The sequence below is a fragment of the Artemia franciscana genome, chromosome 2 (genome assembly GCF_032884065.1).
Source record: "Artemia franciscana chromosome 2, ASM3288406v1, whole genome shotgun sequence".
NCBI classification, from domain to species: domain Eukaryota; kingdom Metazoa; phylum Arthropoda; class Branchiopoda; order Anostraca; family Artemiidae; genus Artemia; species Artemia franciscana.
This window is the reverse complement of record NC_088864.1, coordinates 1,627,155-1,651,170: the sequence shown is the minus strand read 5'-3', so window position 1 is coordinate 1,651,170 and position 24,016 is coordinate 1,627,155. Positions and strand designations below refer to the sequence as shown.

The 24,016-nt window shown below is 36.9% G+C and overlaps 2 protein-coding genes across 3 annotated transcripts in view; both read left to right on the top strand.

Moving 5' to 3' along the window:
• The window catches only part of LOC136035760 (mitochondrial carrier homolog 2-like), a 449,695-nt gene that overhangs the window by 273,563 nt on the left and 152,116 nt on the right, over positions 1-24,016 (top strand). The window lies entirely within an intron of this gene.
• LOC136035746 (fatty acid hydroxylase domain-containing protein 2-like) lies at positions 5,575-19,963 on the top strand. Its single transcript, XM_065717716.1, has 3 exons — positions 5,575-5,920; positions 17,141-17,241; positions 19,758-19,963. Exons 1-3 carry the CDS (start codon positions 5,811-5,813, stop codon positions 19,946-19,948), a joined length of 402 nt encoding a protein of 133 aa, XP_065573788.1. The 5' UTR covers positions 5,575-5,810; the 3' UTR covers positions 19,949-19,963.

The following is a 24,016-nucleotide window of genomic DNA, read 5'->3' as shown; positions in this document are numbered from 1 at the left end:
TTAAATCATTCTCTTTCATGTCAATGAATTGTCTCGTTTCATCACAATTTATTTATCAGTCCTGGTTGAATATCGCTGAGATAAGGACGCTCTGACTGTTTTGAAAACTGTTCATTCTAGTTTTATTGATTTTATCCTCCTGTAAGTTGTTTTTTCTTATTTATTTTTGAATTTCTGAGGACGGCACTTGGCCACAGGGCCAAAATATTCATTCTAGTTTGTTTCCCACTGTTTTGAGAAATTCCCTATTGTTCTTCTTGTTTTTGGTGTTTGTAACAAGGTAATCCTGTATAAAAAGGGCACCCCCCAATGGAGTGATAATACGAGACCATTAGGGGAGGGAGGGGACACAAATGTTAGAGAAACATCAATTGTATTCGGAAATTGCTTTGAATGCAAGGGTACGGCAACAGAGGTAACGCCCATTCTGTGGAATCACGTACACCAGGTGGCGTGTGCCAAGCGCGGCGGAAACTGCACAAATCACGACAGAAACTTTGAAAAGAATGTCAGAATTGTGTGGCATATGTGGAATTATGAAATGTACCCAAGTGGTTGAGAGTAGGCGTCCGTCAACGGTAACATTGTTACCTATGGGCTCTTCTAAAGGAACACCATATTAACACATGGTATTAATGGTGTTATGGTATTAACAAAATGGTAGTACCCTCCAATTCCCCAGTCAACACTTTGCAAATATAATAGTCACTATCGTGACAATGTACCTCTTATCCTTTGATGGGTTGGATCAGGGACGTACCCAGGGCGTTGCCTTGGGGTCTGAATCCCCCTGAAATCTATTTTTTTTTTTATTGGGAGATATTTCTCATTCAAATTTCGAAAAAGGTGGTAATTACATGTTATCCCGACTAACACTAATAAAATTATTTCTTTTTAATATGCAGAAAGCTTCTCTTAATCAGGATTTCAGGTTTACTATTATTTTATTCACATTTAAAAAACAAAATACATTTGTCGGACAATACCGTGATGCAATTAACTAGGTTAAGAAAAACACGCCGATAGCGAACAATGTGGGATAACCCAAGTAGTGAAAAGTAGCAGAAAAGTATATCTTTTGGCATCATTAAGGGAAAATCGGGTGCATTGTCATCGTAGCAACCATTATATTAGGAAAGAGTGTAGATTAGGAATCGAATGGTACTAACCTTTTGTTATTATTAAATAATAAAAAACAAGTTTTTTTTTAACTGGAAGTAAGGAGCGACATTAAAACTTAAAACGACCAGAAATTACTTCGTATATGAAAGAGGCTGCTTCCTCATCAACGCCTCGCTCTTTACGCTAAAGTTTGACTCTTTCTCTCAATTCTTCTTTTTAAAACAGTAAAAAACTTCAGCGTAAAGAGCGGGGCGTTGATGAGGAAGCAGCCTCTTTCATATACGAAGTAATTTCTGGTCGTTTTAAGTTTTAATGTCGCTCCTTACTTTCAGTTAAAAATACTTGTTTTTTTTTTATTTAATTTCTGAACGTTTTGAATCAATGCATGTTTTGATTTTGGCTCTCTGCAGAGGAATAATTAAAACAAAATTTGCATTTTTTTTTTTGGCTAAATGGCTTTCTCATAATTTTGATCGAATGATTTTGAGAAAAAAAGAGCGGGGGAGGAAGCCTAGTTGCCCTCCGATTTTTTGGTTAATTAAAAAGGCAACTAGAATTTTTAATTTTTTACGAATATTTTTATTAGTAAAAGATTTACGTAACTTATAAATTAGCTTACGTAAAGAACTTTTGTATTCTCATATTTTTATTACATATATGAGGGGGTTCGCCCCCTTGTCGGATCCTCGCTCTTTACACTGAAGCTTAAATTTTGTCCCAATTCATTAAGAATGACCCCAGAATCACAAAAGCCGTAGAATAAATAGTTGAAATTACTAAAAATACTTTAGCGTAAAGAGCGAGGTATTAGAAGGAGGTGACCCCCTCAAATGGGTAATAATTTCTGTTTGTTTTAAGTTTCAATGCTGCTCCTTACTTCCAGCTGAAAGAACTTTTTCATATTTATTTTTTCAATGTTTTTTTAAATAATGCTAGTAAATCCTGCGCTCCCTTCATGGAGATTTTCTTCCCCCATGACAAATTATCGATGGAAAGTTCCCCCAGCATATCCCCAACTCCTCCCCCAACCAAAAAAATCCTCCTGAAAACGCCTGTACACTTCCCAATAACCATTACTATATGTAAGCACTGGTCAAAGTTTGTCACTTGTTGCCCCTCCCACGGGGACTGTGGGGGAGTAAGTCGTCCCCAAAGACAAAGTTTAAAGGTTTTTCGACTACGCAGAATAAAATGGCTATCTCAGAATTTTGATCCGTTGACTTTGGTAAAATAATTAGCGTTGGAGGGGGCCTAGGTGCCCTCCAATTTTTGGTTACTTAAAAAGAGCACTAGAACTTTTCATTTCCGTTAGAATGAGCCCTCTTGCAACATTCTAGGACAACTGGGTCGATACGATCACCCCTGGGAAAAAAAAAAACAAAACGCACCCGTGATCTGCCTTCTGGCAAAAAATACAAAATTTCACATTTTTGTAGATAGGAGCTTGAGACTTCTACAGTAGGGTTCTCTGATACGCTGAATCTGATGGTGTGATTTTCGTCAAGATTCTATGACTTCTAGGGGGCGTTTCCCCTATTTTCTAAAATAACGCAAATTTTCTCAGACTCGTAACTTTTGATGGATAAGACTAAACTTGATGAAACTTATATATTTAAAATCAGCATTAAAATGCGATTCTTTTGATGCAGGTATTGGTATCAAAATTCCATTTTTTAGAGTTTTGGTTACTATTGAGCCGGGTCGCTCCTTACTACAGTTCGTTACCACGAACTGTTTGATAGTGCTTCCTTCTCAAAAGTGCGCTTCATGGTTCTTAAGTGGAATTAAATAAAATAAAAAACAAGTTTTTTTTAAAATGGAAGTAAGGAGCGACATTAAAACTTAAAACGGACAGAAATTACTCCATATATGAAAAGGGCTTTTATATATAGCCCCTTTTATATATGGAGTAATTTCTGTCCGTTTTAAGTTTTAATGTCGCTCCTTACTTTCATTTAAAAAAACTTGTATTGTTTATTTAATTTCTGGATGTTTTTGAATTAATGCATGTTTTGATCTTAGCTCTCCGCACATAAATAATTAAAACGAAATTTGCATATTATTTTTTTTTTTTTTGGCTAAATGGCTTTCTCATAGTTTTAATCGCGAATATTTTGAGAAAAAAGGAGCGAGGGATGAGGCCTAGTTGCCCTCCAAATTTTTGATTTCTTAAAAAGGCAACTAGAACTTTTAATTTTTCTACGAACGTTTTCATAAGTAAAAAATATACGTAACTTACGAATTAACTTACGTAACAAACTTCTATATTCGTATGTTTTTATTGCATATATGAGGGGTTTCACCCCTTTTCGATACCTCGCTCTTTACATTAAGGCTCAAATTTTGCCCAATTCCTTAAGAATGACCCCTGAATCACAAAGGCCGTAGAATAGATAGTTGAAAGCATTAAAAATACTTTTGCGTAAAGAGCGAGGTATTACGAGAAGGTAAACCCCTCATATGCGTAATAATTTCTGTTCGATTTTAAGTTTTAATGCTGCTCCTCACTTTCAGTAGAAAAAACTTTTGATATCTATTTTTTCGTTCTTTTTTGAAAATCCTGCGCCCCCTTCGTTGAAAGTCTCTTCCCCCATGAGAAGTTCCTTCATGAAAACATCCTCCCACGTAACCCCCTCCTTCAACTCTCCCCCCAAAACCAAAAATATCCCCCTGAAAACGTCTGTACACTTCCCAGTAACCATTACTATATGTAAACACAGGTCAAAGTTTGTAACTTGCAGCCCCTCCCACGGGGACTGCAGGGGACTAAGTCGTCCTCAAAGACATAGTTATTAGGTTTTTCGACTATGGTGAATAAAATGGCTATCTCGGAATTTCGATCCTGTGACTTTGGGGAAAAAATGAGCGCGGGAGGGGGCCCAGGTGCCCTCCAATTTCTTGGTCACTTAAAAAGGACACTAGAATTTTTGATTTTCGTTAGAATGAGCCCTCTTGCGACATTCTAGGACCACTGAGTCAATACGATCACCCCTGAAAAAAAAACAACAACAAAACAAATAAACACGCATCCATTATTTGTCTTCTGGCAAAAAATGTGAAATTCCACATTCTTGTAGATAGGAGCTTGAAACTTCTATAATAAAGTTCTCTAATGCGCTGAATCTGATGGTGTGATTTTCCTAAGATTGCATGACTTTTAGGGGGTATTTCCCACTATTTTCTAAAATGAGGCAAATATTCTCAGGCACGTAACTTTTGATGGGTAAGACTAATCTTACCCATAATGCGAGTCTTATGATGTAACTATTTGTATCAAAATTCCATTTTTTAGAGTTTTGATTACTTTTGAGCCGGGTCGGTCCTTACCACAGTTCGTTACCACGAACTGTTTGACAGTGACCACGTCAAAGAAGTGAAAATAACTTAACCCTAATGAAATATACCAAATTATGATGAAAATGTAATACCTAGTAACAAAATTATGGAAACTACAAAAGAGAACTATGGAAAGCAGGCCGCCCAAAACGTTTTACATTAAATACCTAACTTAACCACGTCTATATATTAAATATTTAGTAAAATTATATCTGCATAGATATCGGTTCATCTCCCTCAGGCCAAGCTCATTATTTCCGAGTGGACACAGAAAACCATTTTCATTACAGATCAAGAACAATGTATGGTTGCTATGACACGTAAGTACCCACTTCATATTGGTTTACCCGGTAACTATGGTCGTATCCAGGGGGTACCTGGTTTGACCCTCTTCCCTCCCCCCCAAAAAAAAATGTTTTCTTTAGTTCCTGGAAAAGTAACAGATATCCATATAAATAAATTTTTGTCGCGTTTTTAAAGCTTTTTTCAACCCCTCCTCCTGAACAAAAAATTTAAACCGTCGTCTACAATTTAAATAGAAAGTCTTTTCGCTTTCATTGATTTTACGTTATTGCTTAGATCTCCTCCAAACAAGATTATCATAAACTTTTCGGGAGCTATGAAGCTTTGACCAATCATTCAAAACTAAGCAACAACAATAACAAAAAACACCGTAGAAAAGCTAATTTCAAAGTTTTTTCATGATTCAGAGTTACATAACTTGTTGCTCAACTCTCAACAGTCAACATACCTGTGGGCCAAATAATTCCAAGAATCTATTAGCAAGTTACTCTAATTGGTTACGTCAAGCCTGGATTGTGATCACAATGCGCTGAAAATGGGAGTACATTGGCCTTAAAAATTGAATTGTTCCTTGTTTAAAACTGAAATCTTTTTGTAGTGATTTCGAAATACTTGGTAAACTTCAGTTACATAATTTAATGGTTTGATGATCGGTCACACTATTTACTGCTTAATTATGGATTCAAATGGACCTACGCTATTATTAACAAAGAATAGCCCTTATAGCAAAGCATATTGTCTATTTGCAGGTTATTTTATAAACTACGTGCAGAATGTTAGGTAACAGAAGACCTCTTTTTGGCAATGACCTCTGCTGGAGTTCACCGCGGCAGTAAGCCGGACAAAATTCAGCTCTAGGTGTTCCCAGAGGGGAGTTCCCTTCTATTAGCAGTTTGGATTTCATTCAGCAGATTTCATTCAGTCTTTGATTGGTGTTTAGTGAGAAAGCTCATTTCTTATCTGCGATATTTTTGGCACGAAATCTTATTTGCTCTTGATTAGAACGCTGGGAACACGTTTATCTAAGAAAAGGTTTTTGTTGGAAAGGAATGGACACAAAAGGATATAACATATCTTTCTTGACATTGTCAAGTTTAATAATTAATCCAGTCATTGTAATTGCAGGTTTCTTTGTGTTGATCAGGAATTTGGCTTCAATGTAAGTTTGAATCTGATTGCTCTCTTATTTTTATTAGACAAATAAATTATATTATTTCTACGTTCGAAGTCAGAGCGTTAGCGCTGCGTGAGAAAAGACCCATGGACCTTTTATGAGTTTTTTTTCCCGTCGCCACTTTTTTTCTAAGGGATGTTCGTAGAAACGTTGGTGGGGGTTCATTTCATTGGAATTTGAAAGTTCTAGTGCTCTTTTTAAGAGTCGAGTGATTTGAGAACAAGCAATTCCCATCCCTGCTTTTTTACCACACGCCCCCTTCCACAACCCCTTAAGACACAAGAACAATATGTTGATATTGTCATTTTGCTTAGAATGGTGGAATGATCCAGTAAACATGCCTGTGGGATAGCGTAGCCCCCATAGCCCTGGGAAAAGGGGTCGTTAACTATGCAAACTGCCAGTGCCAGAGTTGTTTACAGATAGGCTTAAAGCTGAAAAAGGACAGATACTTGAACTCGAAGGTCCAGTTGCTCAAAACTTTCAGTGTTTGATCTCTTGGTCAGAAGAATCACGCATTTTGTTATGGGGGAGGGGCATATAAGGTCCGGAAAAGGGCCGGATTTCACGCATTTTGTTATGGGGAGAGGGGCATATGAGGTCTAGAAACGGGCCGGATGGTGTGTGTGTGTGTGCCTTATGCGCAGCCTTTCTCGTCGTTTATTTTTATTTTTTTGGATGGTTGGCAACATTTTTTTCATTTAATGATTTTCTGTTTTGTTTTTTTTTTCTCTTTAAAATGTGATTGTGATCTGTGTATTGTATCCGGATTGCAGCGGTAGCTAGCAATGTAGTAAGAGACGATCACGTTCAATAGTAAAAAATGAAATAGGTCATAATTCCTAAAACTAGAATCAGATTAAAACACAAAGTACACTGTTAGAACTGCCTTGTCCGAAACCTCACATATAGGAAATTTATAGTTTTCTCGCTTGAATATAAGTGTATTAAAATCACCTTTTTGATTTGGGAAAATTATGTAGAGAAAAGAGTTATTTTATGAATTATGAATTATGTCATGCTATATTGCTGTTTGAGTTTTTTTTTCTATAAGTAAATCTTATCTGTCTATCTATCTATCTACACTAGATATGTCTTGGTTTTTTCTTTGCTCTCAGTAAGTAATTGGCTATTGTTCTTTGAGTATGTGATCCGTATATGATCCCCAAAATCACAGACCGAGAAGCCTTTGGGGGGATTAGCAGAGCGTATTATTTCATATATTGATAATGAATAAATCTTATCTTGAAACTTACAGGTTTCAACCCAAAGGCCAAGAGAAACCTAATGTCCAAAAATATGTTTGGGGGGTAGGTCCCCCCACTTTTTGCGGTAGGACTGGCTGTAGAAACCAGCCCTAGATGGTACTCATTGAAATTTGAAGCGAATCTGAAAGTTCTATTGCCCTTCTTAAGGGCTAAAAGTAATAGTACGGTAACCAGCACTACCCTCCCCCACGCCCTTTTCTACTCTCCATGCCCCTTGATGCTGGATGCAAATTTCGAAACATTGATTTTGTCCCGAAACGTCCAAACATCAAATAAATGTGTCTCGAGGGTTAAAATCACCCCACAGCCCCAGAAGCAATGGTTTTAAATTATGCAAACCATTTTTCACAAATAGGTTTTAGCTAAAAAGATTGCCATTGTTGGTCTTGGTTGTCCAATCAGCTAGGAGCTCTTAGGGATCTTCCTTTAGGTCAAGATTTCCAGAGTTTCCAAAAGGGTATACATAGGAAACTATACGGGTACCTGAGTAAATAAAAAAAAACGGTTTTCAAATTTTTCACAGTATTGGGTGAATGGCTTGAGGGATCGAGTTTAAACTTTCAAGGAGTATCGGGGAGGGCTAAATGGACCTAAAATTTGAACTTTAAGAGGGGACATAGGTAAATAGAATCCACTATGTGTATCAAGGCTGTATCCAGGGGGATCATTGGGTTTGAACCCCCCTAACCCCACCCCCAGTTTATGTTCGACTCGCAAAGACGTAACAAAAACGTATGTAAGCACATTTTTATACGTTTCTGGTTTTTATTTTATCCCCCTCCCTGAAACAAATCCTGGATGCGCCCTTAATGCGTATTCAAATCATCAAAACGTTTAGGCATTGCGGGAGAAGAAAGGGGGAAGTGTGGTGCTAGGCGAATTCAATTTTTGTTGGGGAAGGGGCTAAGGAATTTTTGTGTCTGATAGAGCAAAATGTTTCTGCGCTATAGGCTCCAGTGGGACTTACACCCCTGTAATCCACGCACGGTTAAGAAGTGAGGTAAATACAATAACGCTATGCACATCTTGGTTACAAAAATACTATATCTACAATATCAAACAGTTCGTGGTAACGAACTGTAGTAAGGAGCGACCCGGCTCAATAGTAACCAAAACTCTAAAAAATGGAATTTTGATACCAATAGCTACATCAAAAGAATCGCATTTTAATGCTGGTTTTAAATATATAAGTTTCATCAAGTTTAGTCTTACCCATCAAAAGTTACGAGCCTGAGAATATTTGCGTTATTTTAGAAAATAGGGGGTAACGCCCCCTAAAAGTCATAGAATCTTAACGAAAATCACACCATCAGATTCAGCGTATCAGAGAACCCTACTGTAGAACTTTCGAGCTCCTATCTACAAAAATGTGGAATTTTGCATTTTTTGCCAGAAGGCAGATCACGGATGCATGTTTATTTGTTTTTTTGTTTGTTTTTTTTTCTTTTTCCCAGGGGTGATCGTATCGACCCAGTTGTCCTAGAATGTTGCAAGAGGGCTCATTCTAACGGAAATGAAAAGTTCTGGTGCTCTTTTTAAGTGACCAAAAAAATTGGAGGGCCCCTCCCACGCTAATTATTTTCCCAAAGTCAACGGATCAAAATTCTGAGATAGCCATTTTATTCAGCGTAGTCGAAAAACCTTATAACTATGTCTTTGGGGACGACTTACTACCCCAAAGTCCCCGTGGGAGGGGCAACAAGTTACAAACTTTGACCTGTGCTTACATATAGTAATGGTTATTGGGAAGTATACAGGCGTTTTCAGGAGGATTTTTTTGGTTTGGGGGAGGGGTTGAGAAGAGGGGGATATGCTGAGGAACTTTCCTTCGAGAATTTGTAATGGGAGAAGAAAATTTCCATGGAGGGAGAGCAGGATTTACTAGCATTATTTAAAAAAAAAAACAATTAAAAAATAAAAGTGAAAAAGCTCTTTCAGCTGAAAGTAAGGAACAGCAATAAAACTTAAAACAAACAGAAATTATTACCCATATGAGGGGCTCACCTCCTTCTAATACCTCGCTCTTTACGCTAAAGTATTTTCAGTAATTTCAACTACTTATTCTACGGCTTTTGTGATTCAGGGGGTCATTCTTAATGAATTGGGATAAAATTTAAGCTTTAGTGTAAAGAGCGAGGTACTGACGATGGGGCGAATCCCCTCATATATGTAATAAAAACATGAGAATACAAAAGTTCTTTACGTAAGCTAATTTATAAGTTACGTAAATCTTTTACCAATAAAAAGATTCGTAAAAAAATAAAAGTTCTAGTTGCCTTTTTAATTAACCAAAAAATCGGGGGGCAACTAAGCTTCGTCCCCCGCTCTTTTTTTCTCAAATTCATTCGATCAAAATTATGAGAAAGCCATTAAGCCAAAAAAAAAAAAAATATGCAAATTTCGTTTTGATTATTCCTCTGCGGAGAGCCAAAATCAAAACATGCATTGATTCAAAAACGTTCAGAAATTAAATAAAAAAAACAAGTTTTTTTAACTGAAAGTAAGGAGCGACATTAAAACTTAAAACGCACAGAAATTACTTCGTATTTGAAAGAGGCTGCTTCCTCATCAACGCCCCGCTCTTTACGCTAAAGTTTTTTACTGTTTTAAAAAGAAGAATTGAGAGAAAGAGTCAAACTTTAGCGTAAAGAGCGGGGCGTTGATGAGGAAGCAGCCTCTTTCATATACGAAGTAATTTCTGTGCGTTTTAAGTTTTAATGTCGCTCCTTACTTTCAGTTAAAAAAACGTGTTTTTTTTTATTTAATCTCTGGAACAGCTTGGGAAATGGGGTTGAAACTTTCAGGTAGTGTTGAGAAAGGAATGGAAAGGGACACGAGGACCTAAATTTGTGTTTGGAGGGAAGGGCTAAATATGTTTTGTCTCTGTTCTACCTAAGCATTTTTGTACTATGAGCCTGTATGAGACCTAAAATCGATTCGAAGTTAAGTGGCAAGGTAGGTTAAAAGCCTATATGTTGCCAGGTTTCTGAAGCAGCATATCTGCAACATTTTTGGAACGGATTAGGAGATTAAATTGGAAATTTCAGGGAATATTTTTGGTTGGGGGGGGTTGTATGAGTTATGAATTTCTGCTTTAAAGAGGAGACAGAAAAGGGATAAATTATATCTTAAGTCTGTCTTAAATTTTTGGCCCTTTATGCCACTGTTGTACAAGAATGTGTTCGAACTGAAGTAACACTGTAAATCGGAAGAAACTACATGTACCACGGTTAACAGGCCCCCCGCCTCAAGACTTTGTCCCCTTCCCCTAGGGTATGAAAAATACTTTTGTCAGTATTATTACTGAAAAAAACCTTTCTTTTTGTATTTTCATTGAAGCAATACCTTCTTTTGGTATTTTCATTCAAAACCTACAAAATCGTCGAAGATAGATTTTGCAAATAGATTTTGTCGTCTCCCGTGCATTTTTGTCAATTGGCTTATAACTTGGTTGAAAAGCGAATCTTCGTGGTGTTGTTGGAGTCAGGTGGACTTCAAATTTCAGCTTGTGCAAGGGGACAGAATGTAATCTAAAGACGCTATGTGTATCAAATAGACTATCAAATAACATCAACTATCTAACCAAAATAGCATATCAGAAGTATCTTAGAAACAGCTTGGAAGATGCAGTTGAAGCTTTCTGGTAGTGTGTGAAAGAAGGGCACGAGGAGTTCAAATTTTTTGTTAGGGGGAGGGGGTGTTAAACAGCTAGGTCTCCGATCAACTTAAACGTTTTTGAGTTATAATACGCTATTGGAATTAAAAAAATGTCATGTCTAAATAGCAAGACGCTATTTGGTACCTGGTTGTCAAAATAGCGTACCTGTAATATGTAAGGAATGGCTTGAGGTTTCAAGCGTGATTGGGGTACTGGGCTTGTAGATCAAAATGAAACTTTCAGAGAGTGCTGAGGAGGGGGAAAAGTATACATTGCATCTTGATTTGGGGGAAGGAGAGGTCTAAATATTTTGATAAATCTGTTTAACAATTTTGGCATTACGAACTTTTTTTTTTTGAATAGAATCAATTCCAGTGAAATATCGATTTATTCCGAAAGGAACCAGGTGAATGAAACAGCGTATCTGCATCACAGGAAAAGCTTGGGTATGAATTTTCTGTTTTCAGGAGGTGATGGAAAATCGTGTGATTTCGTAAAGATTCTATGACATTTAGGGGTTGTTTCCTCCTTTATCGGATATAGGCAAATTTTCTCATGCTCGTAATTTTTGATGGGTAAGACTAAACTTGATGAAACTGATCAAACAGTTCGTGGTAACGAACTATAGTAAGCAGCGACCCGGCTCAATAGTAACCGAAACTCTATAAAACGAAATTGTGATACTAATCGTTACATCAAATGAATTACATTTTAATGCTGATTTTAAATATGTAAGCTTCATCAAGTTTAGTCATATCCATCAAAAGTTACGAGCCTGAGAATATTCGTCTTATTTTAGAAAATAAGGGATAAACACCCCCTGAAAGTCATAGAATCTTAACGAAAATCACATCATCGGACTCAGCGTATAAGAGAATCCTACTGTAGAAGTTTCAAACTCCTATCTGCAAAAATGTGTAATTTGTATTTTTTTTTTTTTTTTTTTTTTTTTTTTGCCAGAAGACAGATCACGGATACGTGTTTATTTATTTTTTTTCCTAGGTGTGATCGTATCGACCCAGTGGTCCTAGAATGTCGCAAGAGGGCTCATTATAATGGATATCACAAGTTCTAGTGCCCTTTTCAAGTGACAAAAAAATGGAGGACACCTAGGCCCCCTTCCACGCACATTTTTCCCCTAAGTCACCAGATCAGAATTTTGAGATAGCCATTCTGTTCAACTTGGTCGAAAACCTAATAACTATGTCTTTGGGGACGACTTAATCCCCCACAGTCCCCGGGAGAGGGGCTGCAAGTTACAAACTTTGACCATTGTTTACATATAGTAATGTTTATTATGAAGTGTACAGACGTTTTCAGGGGGCATTTTCGCGTTGAGCCGGGGTGGGTTGGGGGGAGGGGTGGGGTTTATATGGGAGGATATTTCCCTGGAGGAATTTATCATGAGGGAAGAGAATTTCCATGAAGGGAGCGCAGGATTTTCTAGCATTATTTAAAACAAAAATAATAATGAGAAAATAAAAAGAAAAAATTTCACCTGGAAGTAATGAGTTGCATTAAAACTGAAAACGAAAATAAAATATTACGTATATAAGGGGGTTTGTCTCCTCTGCAATACCTTGCTTTTTATGCTAAAGTATTTTATGCTAAAGGATTTTTAGTAATTTCAACTATTTATTCAATGGTCTTTGTGATTCAGGGTCATTCTTAAAGATTTGGGATAAAATTCAAGCTTTAGTGTAAAGAGCGAGGTACTGACGAGGGGGCAAACCCCCTCATATAAGCAATAAAAATACACAAATATAGAAGTTTGTTACGTAAGTTAATTCGTAAGGTACGTATGTATATTACTAACAAAAACGTTCGTACAAAAAATAAAAAAATATAATTCAAGCTTTAGTGTAAAGAGCGTGGTATTGAAGAGGGGGCAAACCCCCCTCATATACGTAATAAAAATACGCAAATATAGAAGTTCGTTACGTAAGTTAATTCGTAAGGTACGTATGTTTATTACTAACAAAAACGTTCGTACAATAAATAAAAAAATCTAGTTGCATTTTTAAGTAACCAAAAATTGGAGGGCAACTAGGCCTCCTTCCCCTTTTTTTTATCAAAATCGTCCGGTCAAATCGTCGGTTTTTATCAAAAACGTTTAGAAATTAAATTTAAAAAAAAACAATTTTTTTAACTGCAAGTAAGGAGCGATATTAAAGCTTAAAACAAGCAGAAATTATTCCGTACATGAAAGAAGTTTTCCCTCCGCAACGCCTCGCTCTTTACGCTAAAGTTTTTTTTATTGTTTTAAAAAGTAGAGTTGTGACAGTCAAACTTTAGCGTAAAGAGCGGGATGTTGTGGAGGGTAAACCCCCTTTCATATACGGGATTATTTCTGTTCGTTTTAAGTCTGAATGTCGCGTCTTACTTGCAGTTAAAACAAACTTGTTTTTCTTATTTAATGTATTTAAAATCAGCATACAAATCGGATTTTTTATATATTTCTATTGGTATCAAAATTCCGTTTTTTAGAGTTTCGGTTAGTATTGAGCTGGGTCGCTCCTTACTTACAATTCGTTACCACGAACTGTTTGGTTATTACAACCTTTTTTTGCGACTCTGAAAAAAGAAAATGGACATCGACTATTTTATTTGAAATCTTCGTTGCATCTACCGCCTTTCCTAATAATTTTACCAAGGTAAGGCTATGCACTTGATCGATAATCTCATTACCTAACACCACATCTTCGCCCTCATTTACTCCTTGTCTAAGCGGCGTTGTCTTCTTAAGTTTTATTTTCAAACCTATTGTTGGACATCGATATCTTAAAATCTCCAAAAATTCATTCATTTTGCTAATATTTGTATCTACAATGCTCACTTTATCTGCATTTTTTGGTATAAGAGAGTTTTTTCCTCCCTTTCGATTTCATTTTCTCTTCGCAAAAGTGGTGATGCGTAGGTCTGAGACCATCAACATAATAAAAAAGGGAATAGGACACAACCATGCTTAGCTTTTGTTTCGAAATCAACTTCTCCCCTCGTACTCGACCCCAACCTCAGCAATATTACTCTCGTACATAGCACTGATCTCTTCTTACTTGATGCCAAACAGTTCGTGGTAACAAACTTCAGTTCGTAAGGAGTGGAACGGGCTAATAGTGACCGATAGTGTAAAAAACCAAATTTTGATTTCGATATGCATAGCTTATTAAAAGAATCGGATTTTTATCTTGATTCTGAGTAAATAAAATTATTAAGTTTGACGTTACGAATTAAAAGCTCTGATAAAATTTGCTTTTTTTCGAAAAAGGGACAAAACAATCCCAAAAAGGGTAAGTGATCCCAATGAACATCAGGCCAACCAATTCAGCATATCAGTAAATTCTCTGGTATTGTTTCTAAGCATCTATTTACAAAAACGGGAAATTCGCATTTTCTCGAAATTCAAGGTGACGGATGCGGGTTTTAATTTTTGTTTGTTGTTATTTTTTTTTTTTTTTCAGGGTGGCAGTTTCGGACTAATGATCCTAAAAATCACTGAAAGGCTAATTCGGACGTGAATTAAATAGTGTAGTGCCTTTTGTGAGTGCTAAAAACTTTCTACCACAGAAAAATCGTATTTTCTCCTATTTTGTGGTGAAGACTAATGATTTTGGCCCAAAAGGTGCCACAAAGTTATCGAGGGAAAAATATTGAAAAAATAAGAGACAGGTTGATCATTTAAATGATCAAACAATTACATTTTGATCCTCCCAGTTTTAGAAACAGTAATGCCGCGCAATGACACTTTCATCCCTTAAGATATACGAAGTCCATAAAAATAAACGGTTCATTTACTCATTATTTTAAAGCTTCATTTAACTAAGCCAATTTGTTTTAGGAATGTAAAATTATGCACAGGGATATGTAATTGCACATTACTATTACTACTACTAATATCTCACTGCGGCACCAAGCCGCATGAGGCCAACACAGCTAGGCACGCTCATCCCCGATCTGAATCTATTTAAAACCTCCCTCTTTTACCCTCCCTAGAAGTTTCCATTTACCTTGAATCTTTCCTCGTGACATCCTCCCACCCCACTTGAGGATAACCCGCTTTTCGTTTTGCCCTAGACACTTGGCCGACAAAGACAATCTTCGAAAACCAGTCACCCCACAGAACATATCCTAGCCATCTCATCCTTTCTCTCATTATAGCCCTAAAAAGTGGGATCGAACCACACCTTTTAATAGCTTACTATTTGAGATATGGTCAGCCAGTCGGGTACCTAAAACAATCCTTAGGTAATTTCTCTGGAAAATATTTAGCAACTCCTCTTCCGTTTTCCGGATCGCCCAGTTTCAGAGCCATGCTTGACCACGGTCATTGCTGTATCGTCCAATATTCTAATCCTGGTTCACAGACTTATCTTCTGTTTTTTCTAAACTTTTTTCGGCTGTGGAAAAGAAACCTGGGCTTTGGCTATTCTACTTTTAACGTCTTCACTGCACCCAATGTCTTTATTAATGATACTACCAAGGCAATCAAAACTGTCCACTTGATCGATGCTCTTGTTACCCAGCATTACCTCTTCACCTTTACTTATTCTTAGTCTTCTTGACATTAATTTTCAACCTATTCTTGAACCGTGAACTCACAAAAAACATCTAAAGTTCATTCATTTTGCTCACACTCTCTTCTAGGATGCTTAAATCATCAGCATAATCGAAGTCCAAGAAAGTTTTTCTTCCCCATTTAATTTCGTATTCTCCCATTGCCTTTCCTCTGCTCTTTAGGACTAAGTCCATAAAAATGATCCATTATTAATGGGGATAGAACCCAGCTTAACTACTGACTTAATAAAGAGCGATGTGGGTACAATGTACTATTTATTTTTTGTTTAGACATACACTGCGTATCGACGGAGTTGTTATAGAAGCTTCAAAAAGGGTTCGTTCGATTGGAAAGTGAAAGGACTAGTGCCCATTTTAATAGTCAACAGTCTTTGGAGGGCAACTAACACCCCTCTCACACCCACCATTTCCCCCGACACATTCAATCAAAAATTTTACATAGCCATTTTGTTCAACGTAGTTGAAAGATTCAGAAATTATATTCTGGAGGATAACAACACCCCTAGATCCATCAGGGCAAGGATTGTAAGCTATGGCCTGGGGGCATATAAGGCTTATATAGAAAGGGTGATTGTGTAATCTTCGGAAGGGGCTCACTGGATTGCTAATCAGAAGTTTTAGTGCCCTTTTTGACATTCAGGGTGATCGGAGGGTGGTACCCCTACATCTTATATTTTCCCGAAATGTATCTGATAGGAATTTTGAGATGACCATTTGTTGTCATAGAAACTTCGATAAAATTATGTTTTCCTATTACATCTATCTTCTGCAGTGTCAAATTTTTAACTCTCCAGTTTAGTATCCAACTATCCCTGGGAAATTTCTCTCAAATTCTCATCCTGGAGACTACCAACGTCATAACTTCCCAGAAGGTAGTTATCCTTCCGAAATTTCAGCTTTGAACTAATCCTGTCCCATCCTCAACACCTTGCTCTTTACTCTTATGTTTTAATTTTGTTTTAATTCAGTAAGAATGACTCCTAAAAGACAACATCGTTTAATTAGAGCAACAAGAACCTTTTTTAAAAGTACTAAATTACTTTAGTGTAAAAAGTGAGGTGTTGAGGAGGGGGCAACCCCCTTCATATACATAATAATTGATGTTCGCTTTAAGTTTTAATGTTGCTCCTTACTCTCTGTCAAAAAAATTTTTGTTTAAATTTGATAATCTGTAAGACCGAGGACCCGAAGGGTCTGATAAATAAGGTATTTGTCAGTTATTAATTCAAAAGTGAAAATTGGGTCAACGCCTCCTCTCTCCTTCTTAAAACCACCCTCTTCTTCTTTAAGACTTTAGCAATACCTAGTATCTCCTAGTATCTAGTATCTTTAATATCTCCTAATTTAATAAGCATTATCTTGCTTAATAATTTGCTTCCTAAAAAAATCAAGCTAATGCCTCTGTATCGCACTTCTTTAATTAGGAAATCAAACTCTTTTGAAGTTTGTGCTTCTTTTCAGTTCATTGACATTTTCTTAGAAAGAGATGATTAAGTAGAGGTATGTCTTGGAAGGCTGAAAACACGTACTGAGTATCGTTTAGACATTTTGATTTAATTCAAATTCTGAGAATTTTATTCAGTTGTTTGCCAAATTTGGCAAATCTACACGAACACCATGATTAACTATGAGGAAAAGATTGTTTTTAAATTACCTTTTTGTATAATACGTCCTTGAATTGATGTTGTTCCTCTTATATTTTAGTGTTATTCAAGTTTTTCGTTTCAACGACGATTTATGGCAGCAATGTTGGAATCAAGTCACATATCACCTCGGTAACAATGAAGTCAATTATTATGTTTTTGGTACATACTTTTCTTTTTCTATCAGTGAAAATTTATTTTTATTAAAAACGTGTGTTTTAGTTTTATTCAAACCAAATACAGAACTTAAAATTAATTTCCCTTACTGTAGTATAAAAAGGGCTATTGTTTCTAGTTTTAGGCAAAAAAAAACATTGGTTAATATTAGCATAAGCTAAACAAGATAAAACATAAAAATCGCATTTGTCAGTTTCATCTTTATTCTGGGAAGGCTCTTATGTTTTCTTTTAAATAAGTGAATTGCCCCAGATTTCTACTTTGTGCAAAATGGAGATCGATGAGACAACGAGAAGTGAGTAAAAAGTCAGTTGAACGAATCACTGTCACATAAACATCTAAGTAAAGCACAAGAACGATGTTAAAAGCCTCAAAGAGGATTTTTTTTCTATTTTTCATTATTTTTCTTGGGTGTTTTAAATTTCAAATTTGGAATAAACAAAGCAATGAGCTTATTAACAAGGTTTATTTGTTTTCTGTTTTCTTCACCGAAAAGTCTGATTCTATGTCTGTAATAAAACATACAAAACTGGTTTTAAATACGTATTCATTTGAATAGTTTGCAAGGCGAGATTAGGACATATTTACTTTGGTGGAAGCCAGGGAAAGTATTGAACAGCTTTTGAATCATATTTTCGAATCATTTCTTTTGAATACTAAACATAAAGCATTTTCACCAATATTCGTAGCTGCGTTTCTAACTCTTTTCCCTAAGACACCATCAGCGACTTCACAAACTGTTTTCCTAAAATCATTACATCCATCTTGTGCAGTGTCAAATTTTTAACTCTCCAGTTTAGTATCCAACTATTCCTGGGAAGTTTCTCTCAAATTCTCAAATGTTGAATCGTTTCTTTTTTTTATGATCTTCAGAGACTAAAGATAATAATCCTAGACAAAATGACTGAGGTCAACATAAAGTCTTAGTTAGGGATCTTTGGAATTTTAATAAGGCACTCTGAGAGCTGGGTTACTGGCTCTCTCAGTTTCAAAAGCATGATGGACTTTTGGTTTTTTTTCTAAGTTAAAACAGAACGCAGGTCGTACTCGTCTGGGGTGGGAGGACGTCATAAAGAAAGATTTAAAGAACACGGGAACCTCCTGGGAGGGTGTAAAAAGGGAGACTTTGAATAGATTGAGATGGAGGAGGAGCGTGTGTAGATGTGTTGGTGGCTTGGTGTTACGGAGAGTTGTTAGTTTTAGTAGTAGTAGTATCATAAGGCAAACCAAAAATATGGGTGCTTTTATTAAGGCACTCTCGTTTTTTATTTATTTAGTGTATTAGAAACAATTATGGAACATTTTACGTGTAGGTATATTAACTAACTTGTCGCCTTAATGAAGCTAAACCTTAGCAAACTTAAAATGATTCTGAATACGGATTAAAGAGCTTTTAAAACTGAATTTAGTTCAAAATTATCATCATCTTCTTAGATCAACGTTTGTTTCAAATGTGCTGGATTAAATATTTTTACAAAAAGCCCAATTTTTACAGAAAATACAATAAAGATTAACATCGAAACAAATCCTAGGAGGGTTTGTTACATAATTCCTTTCAAAAAAGAATCCGTCAACTTTCAGAACTAGCTTCAACTAGATGATATATATATATATATATATATATATATATATATATATATATATATATATATATATATATATATATATATATATATATATATATATATAAAAGTGTAACTAATTAAATTTATTATTATTCAAACCCAACAAAACCCTTTTATGGTGACTTTTAAACTAATAAAGAGAACAGGAGTCCCAAATCTTAAAAGAAACAGAGTCAATATAGTTACAATCCACATCCATATCAACAGCCGACAAAACTCCAAACAGTTCGCTAGGGCGAAGAACACAACCACGTTATCTTGATTTCAATGCATCACTCGCCACTTGGAGTATTCTAGAAAACCATGATTGACCATTTCAATAGAAGTAATTGAGTGCAAACAAACCCATTAATAGCTTATACAAATCATTCGTTTTCAAGAGATGAACAGAACAGTCTGTATGCAATTGAATCAAGGACTTCTGTTGCGTTTTGTTAAAGATGAAAGTAAAGAAGGAAAAAAAACTCCATGTGGACGAACAGCATAAAAGAAAAGGGAAAATAAGACAAAAATAGAAAAGATGTAGAATAGAAAAAGGAAAAAATCGCCTCTGTTTCTTCATTATTCCCAAATCATATGACATCTTAATGCTCGTAATATTATTATCTTTTGATTCGTATGCATCTATCGGGGGAGGGGATATATGAACTTTTGAAGTGAGGAGCTCCGTTATAGAGGGATTGATTGTGCCTATTGGTAAAAATAAGTAGGTGCGCACAACTTCATAAATTATAAGACATTACCATCAAACCAGCAGCAGATTTTGTTTTATCATTTGTTACTTAAGTGTTATCGAAAGTAAAATATTTAGCAAAATATATATTAATCATTATGCTAAATATGCATGTAACTTATTTCTTTAATTCTCACTTGTAGGAACAACATTTCTGACATTTAGTATTTATTGGACAATTGGATCAGTTTACCTTCTTGCTGACGTTCTTGGACGACCAAAAGCAATTAAAGAGTTAAAAACTCAACCTGGAACAAACGAACCAGTGGATCCGGACCGCCTGAAAAAGGTTAGAACAAAGGATGAAATAACACTTTATTTCAATATCACGTAAAAACTGAAGTACTAAAAATTGTCAAATCATTTCCAACCTTGTACATTAGGCCTTAGAATAAGTTTCTAGAATGTAGAGCAGTGGAACTTTCCCTTGAATATCATCAAAAAAATTTCGCTTTCTTGGAATTTTTGTTTTTTTTTAAACGAAAATAAACTCCCCCCCCCTAGACTTGAAAAAGTGTATTTTATTCCCCCTGCCCGTCTGAAATTTTCCTGAATAGGTGCCATGATCAAACTATGACTGTCCAAAATCAAAACACAATAAGTGCATATTTTATAAACAGTGTTTGAGCTTGAGTGTTTCAGCAGGCAGTGTTTGAGCACGGTATCTGTGCTTATCCCTTTCTCCGCCCCAACCCCCTGTAATGCCTGTAGACAGATCTTAACTTTGCTGTGCCTAATAGATTTAGGATTATTTAGGTAATAATCCAAAATGAGGATAATAATTGTCATTAAAACCTTCAGGATAGTAGCCTGACTGTCTTAAATATAAACTCTATAAATACATGTTTTATTGTGTTTAATTTCTACCGAAGCTAGTATTTAAGAATTCCTGAGTTTATTAATTACAAATGTAAGACGCAATCATCTGCTCAACTCCTGATTTCACCCTAAACCAACAATTACCCTTCCTTCCTATCTTAATCTCAGTAGTGTTATTCTCATGTATACCGCAGATAACTTTAATGAACTTATCTGGTACGCCCTACAAAGATATGATTTTCAAAAAGGATTTAATATCAGCTGAACTAGCTTTGTATATTATAATAATAAATAAATAAATATATTGGAAAAACCCGTCACAATTGAACAAAAGACGGATAAAAAACAAAAGAGAAGAAAACGCACATACAAAACACAACGAAACTTCTTGAAATGAAAATAATCACGAAGGAACTATAATACAACTATGTAAGAATGGCGGTCCACTGGTGTTTACTCGCTTCTACTCTATCACGGTACTTTTCAAGACACGCTTCCACCGCAGTAAATGGGTCAGGTACTGAATACCGCCTCGTTAGGTAAGAATTACTTGTTCTTAATGGCATCTCAAGTAGGAACTTGAGGTACCTGAAGAATATTCTTCTTATAGTTACTTTATTCGAATTTGTAAGTAACTTCCAGAACGGCGAAACGTAAAGAACATGGGGTAAGGCAACAGCAACAAATATTTGTGCACGCAGCGACCTATTTAGATTACGCTTGGAGGAAACCGAAGCTCCATAAGCTGACCTGATCTTCTTCTCGATGTGTTTTACAAGCAGTGCTCGTGTATGCTGAAGAGTTTCACCGATCGGCAGACCCAGGTATACAATTGACTTAGAGGGCATGACCACCTGTGACCCTAGTTGGATTTCGGGTTGAGAGGCATTCCAGTTAAATAACAGTACTTCACATTTTGTCACATTAAAACTCAACCCAATTTCATCATACTCCATCTCCAAAATTTTAAAGTTAGATTCCAAAGAAGACAAAATTCTTGAAAAGTTTAGAAGGTCATCTGCAAACCCAACTAGGGACACGTCAATGCCTTTAAAAATACAGCAAGGGGCCACTTTTGACTGGGCCGTCGATATGCTGTTGTTGAACAGATCAGGTGATGATACGGCTCCCTGTTTTATACCTTTCTTCACCACAGCAAACCTACGACTTAATTTACCTGACAGTTTAATACGGACCTTGAGCCTACTATACATGTCGTTCAAGGGTTTGACAATAGCACGGTCAACTCCGGACTTTCTCAGCTCAACCATATTCTGAGAATGGATACCCGAATCAAAAGCCCGCCGTACATCATATTCACCTATAGCTAGGCTTTCTTTCGAAATGTGGGCATCCAGTAGAACATTTGCAGCTACATGCAAGGCATGGGCACATCCTAAGCCAGCTTGGAATCCAAACTGGTGGGGAGGCACTTTACAACTAGCTTTAATGTCCGAAATTATGAGCTTTTCAAATAGCTTGCAAAACACAGATGATACAGTAATGGGTCTGTATGACGATGGTTCATGAGCAGGTTTACCCTTTTTCAAAACTGGAGTGATCACACCTAAACAGAAAATGTCCGGTACAATACCATGTGTTAGTATAATTTGGTAAGCTATTGCTAAATGCTCCGATAGAACTGGACCACCATTCAGTAGGTGTAGAGCACAGATTTGGTCGGCACCGGCGGATAATTTCTTCTTTAATTTTTGACAAAGGTGGGTTATTTTCGCACTAGAAATCACGAGGTAATTATGCTCTTTCGTCATAAGCTGATCGAGCTCTTCGCTAAACTTTTTATTTTTCACTTCATCTGGTGGGGAGAATTCAGCAGCAAAATAATCTACCCATATTTCCTCATCTATATCACTAGCATTTTGTCCCGTACTTTCTACAGGCCTGGCACGGAGCTTCCAGACCAAATTAGGGTTTTCAATGATTTTTGAAACTGTTTCCCGTTTGAGGCTACTACGATGTTTTCGTAGCTCTTTCGCGAACCGCCGTTTTGTATAAACCCGCAATTCATTGACTACCCCGCTTCTTGGCCGGTCGCACTCGTGCCAAACCCCCAGCCAGAACTTGGCAGCTGCTCTTGCCTTCACAAGCTCACTGTTAGAGGCCCATCCTTTCACTCGCGACCCACGTCGGACGCTACGTAATGGGACAGCAACCCTTTCAGCTACTCTCAAGGAGTGGCAAATTTCGCAGAAATACATGTTCAGTTGCAGGCGTATCTCGCTTTCCGTTAGGTCACAATCCCACTGTAGGAGGTGGAAAGGCACTTTAATTTTCTTCAAAATTTGTTCACAATTGAGCTGGAACTGCTCACGGACTACTTTTTTCCAATCACGTGCTGGCTCAGGCTTGGTTTTTGGAGCACACTGGGGACTGACGGCTGGTATTGCAAAAGAGAGAGGTAAATGATCCGAATAGGCACCGTCAGATCCAACCGAGACTGACTCTAGGTCCAGTTTGTAAGTTACTACATGATCAAGATTTGAGACGGTTTTTGCGGTACTGATATAGGAATAGCACTTATCCTTCTTAGCAACTTTAAATCCGCTTGGTAAGGCGTTCAGCAATAGTACAGCCCGAGGGCAGGAATGATCGTCGAGATTGCAGTTAAAGTCACCAAGAATTATAACAGGGCATGATTTCTGGACTAAACTGAGGAGGCACTTTCCGAGCTTCTGGCATGCTTTTGCAAACTTCTTTTCTGAAGCGATGTCATTGTAATTGGTTGGTAAATAAACATTTACGAAAAACACGCCATGCATTTTGGCAGCTTGGAACCATTCATTCTGCTCGACACACACGGGGGGCCCCGAGTTAGAGCGCGTGATTATGGCTAGGCCACCAGAGGGACGACCCCGAGTCCCAGATCTTCGCGCAGGTTGAACGAGGTAATGCATATCCGAGGAAAACTTTAGAAGGTTTACACTATCATCGGTCAGAAAGTGTTCCTGTATGCAAATACAATTATATTCTTTAGAAAGGTCAGTTAGAAGGGGGATTCTGTCCAACACTTTACCGTTCATATTCCAGCAGAATATTCGATTTTCCATTTACGTGCTAGTGTTAGGCTGGGCTTTGTTAAAGGGACAAGCAGCATGGTAGCAAGAGTGTCTACTAGAGCCGCAGTTTAGGCATTTTTGCGGATTACTACATGGGTTGTCCTTACTAGAGCTGTGACCATCGCCACCGCAGCGCGAACACCTTTCTGGTTGCGAACAGTCAGCTGCTAAATGACCAACAGCATGGCACTTGAAACACCTCCTCGGTAGAAAGCGGAACTCTTCAATCCTGAACAGTTCTAAACAAATCTTCAGCGGGTTCGCGATAGCGTTTTCAAGTGTTTGTCGACTTGCATAGAATAACTTGAACGCTCTCGTAGATCCGCATTGCGCCACTTTGTCGCAACCAGCAATTTGACAGAGTTCACTCTCGCTAACTGATGAGGGTACTCTTTTCATGATACCGACAAACTGGGGAACTTTGACTTTAGTGGTTATGTTCTTCCTTTTCATTGCTTCTGCAAGTTGGGTAGCGGCATCTCGAGACTGGACAAGAATCTTCCATT

What these genes read in the sequence shown, in the direction of transcription:
- LOC136035746 (XM_065717716.1), top strand. Translation starts at nt 5,811, where the DNA reads ATGGACACAAAAGGATATAACATATCTTTCTTGACATTGTCAAGTTTA. An exon ending in ATCAGGAATTTGGCTTCAAT is followed by an intron (nt 5,921 to 17,140) that starts GTAAGTTTGAAT and finishes CTTATATTTTAG; the next exon opens with TGTTATTCAAGTTTTTCGTT. An exon ending in AGTCAATTATTATGTTTTTG is followed by an intron (nt 17,242 to 19,757) that starts GTACATACTTTT and finishes TCTCACTTGTAG; the next exon opens with GAACAACATTTCTGACATTT.